This window comes from Phodopus roborovskii, unplaced genomic scaffold (genome assembly GCF_943737965.1).
Source record: "Phodopus roborovskii unplaced genomic scaffold, PHOROB, whole genome shotgun sequence".
Classification (NCBI taxonomy): domain Eukaryota; kingdom Metazoa; phylum Chordata; class Mammalia; order Rodentia; family Cricetidae; genus Phodopus; species Phodopus roborovskii.
In genome coordinates this window covers 1,101,473-1,103,801 of record NW_026126486.1, presented here as the reverse complement: position 1 = coordinate 1,103,801, position 2,329 = coordinate 1,101,473, and the positions used below count along the sequence as shown (strand labels likewise).

At 47.5% G+C, this 2,329-nt stretch overlaps 1 protein-coding gene across 1 annotated transcript; it reads right to left on the bottom strand.

Annotated features, from left to right (window-relative positions):
* Nucleotides 1-301: 301 nt before the first annotated feature.
* Nucleotides 302-1,329, bottom strand: LOC127229976 (60S acidic ribosomal protein P0-like). Its single transcript, XM_051195073.1, has one exon. It carries the CDS (start codon nucleotides 1,259-1,261, stop codon nucleotides 317-319), a length of 945 nt encoding a protein of 314 aa, XP_051051030.1. The 5' UTR covers nucleotides 1,262-1,329; the 3' UTR covers nucleotides 302-316.
* Between the last annotated feature and the right edge of the window lie 1,000 nt (nucleotides 1,330-2,329).

The following is a 2,329-nucleotide window of genomic DNA, read 5'->3' as shown; positions in this document are numbered from 1 at the left end:
CCCATCAGGATAGGGCCTCAAGACTTCAGATGTCATGCCTAGGAGTAGGCAGGGAGGATATTAGATTCTCAGCTGAGTATTTGATTACTCTTTCTAGACTTTTGTATGTAGTGCTACCCTAACTGCACTCCTTGTAGGGTCTGGGCAGGTACTAGGATGTATGGGCTGGGGAAGACTAGGGGAAAGAATTCCATCTGTGTAGCTATAAGGAAGCCATCGTTTATGCCAAGCCAAGACTTTTTTTTTTTTTAACAGAAGTAAGCTTTTATTTCCATATTTCTCAAATTAAACTGGTTGAGTTGGTTGCTTTGAGGGATCAGTCAAAGAGACCAAATCTCATATCCTCCTCTGATTCCTTCGACTCTTCCTTGGCTTCAGCCTTGGCTGGGGCTGCAGCCGCAGCAGGAGCAGCAGTGGTGGCGGCAGCCACAGGGGCAGCAGCCGCAAATGCAGATGGATCAGCCAAGAAGGCCTTGACCTTTTCAGCAAGTGGGAAGGTGTACTCAGTCAAAGCCAGAACCCGCTTGTACCCATTGATGATAGAGTGTGGTACTGAGGCAACAGTCGGGTAACCAATCTGCAGACAAACACTGGCAACATTCCGGACACTCTCTAGGAAGCGAGAGTGCAGAGTCTGCTCTGTGATGTCAAGCACTTCAGGGTTGTAAATGCTGCCATTGTCAAACACCTGCTGGATGATGAGCCCGAAGGAGAAGGGGGAGCTGTTGAGCATGTTCAGCAGAGTGGCTTCACTGGCCCCCACTTTGTCTCTGGTTTTTATGAGCTGCACGTCACTGAGAATTTCAATAGTGTCCCTGGAGATCTTCGTGGTGATGTCCAGAGCCTGGAAGAAAGAGGTCTTCTCCGGGCCCAGGCCAGGGTTCTGGGCTGGCACAGTGACCTCACATGGGGCTATGGCACCAGCACGGGCAGCCGCCGGCACCTTATTGGCCAGCAGCATGTCCCTAATCTCAGTGAGGTCCTCCTTGGTGAACACAAAGCCCACGTTCCCCCGGATATGAGGCAGCAGCTTCTCCAGCGCCGGGTTGTTCTCCAGGTGCCCCCGGATGGCCTTCCGCATCATGGTGTTCTTGCCCATCAGCACCACGGCCTTCCCTCGAAGGGACATGCAGATCTGCTGCATCTGCTTCGAGCCCACATTGTCGGCTCCCACAATGAAGCATTTTGGGTAATCATCCAAAAGTTGGATGATCTTCAGGAAGTAGTTGGACTTCCAGGTCGCCCTGTCTTCCCTGGGCATCACGGCGGTGCGTCAGGGATTGCCACGCAGGGTTTAAAGACGATGTCACTCTAACAAGGACGCCTGGCGAAAGCGACTTTTTTTTTCTATATAAAGTATAAGACTCCTTTTATTTTTTCAAGGTTTCTTCTTCTTCTTCTTCTTCTTCTTCTTCTTCTTCTTCTTCTTCTTCTTCTTCTTCTTCTTCTTCTTCTTCTCTTTTTCCTTCTTCCTCCTCTGTCTTATGAAGCCACCTCTTTACCTGGGCTTTGGTGATGTGGAACATCACTAGCAGATCTAAATCTAAATGGTGTTCAGTCCTTTCAGGACTCACAAGATCTATTCCTTGCTCTTAATGGCACAGCTCATGAAGTAATGCCGCTTGACATAGAGTTTGGGAAGCACATAAGCACTGAAGACACTTGCTTAGGATATGTCCTGGCAGCAGCAGTGTCTATAATATTCTGAATAACTTTTTTTTTTTTTTTTTTTTTTAAGATTGTATGAATGAGTGCTCTGACTGCATGTATGCCTGCTTGCCAGAAGAGGGCACCAGCTCTCATTATAGATGGTTGTGAGCCACCATGTGGTTGCTGGGAATCGAACTCAAGATCTCTGGAAGAATAGTCATTGCTCTGAAACTCTAAGTCATCTCTCTAGCCCTGAATGACAAACTTTTTAATGGCCTTGTCCTTGGGCACTCATTAGCTGCTGTTTGTGCAGTGAATTGGCTGCATGGCCGGGGCCTTATTTATTTCTTTGTTTGGTCTTTTTGGAGCCTAGACCCAAAAGGCCCTGTGAAGATTTTTCAGTGCAGCTGTTTTGGTGTCACCTACATACCTGTTAGTAAATCCTCACCCATGCTCTGTAATAAACTCCAGTAAAGCCTGGCATGGTAGCATACACTTTTAATCTCAGCACTTGGGACTCAGAGGCAGGCAGATCTTCATGAGTTTGAGGCCAGCCTGGTCTACATGGTTAGTTCCAGGACCAGGGCTACATAGATAGAAAATTAAAAAAAGAAATTTATATATACATACACACACACACACACACACACACACACAGACACACACACACGCACACACA

What these genes read in the sequence shown, in the direction of transcription:
- LOC127229976 (XM_051195073.1), bottom strand. Translation starts at nt 1,261, where the DNA reads ATGCCCAGGGAAGACAGGGCGACCTGGAAGTCCAACTACTTCCTGAAG.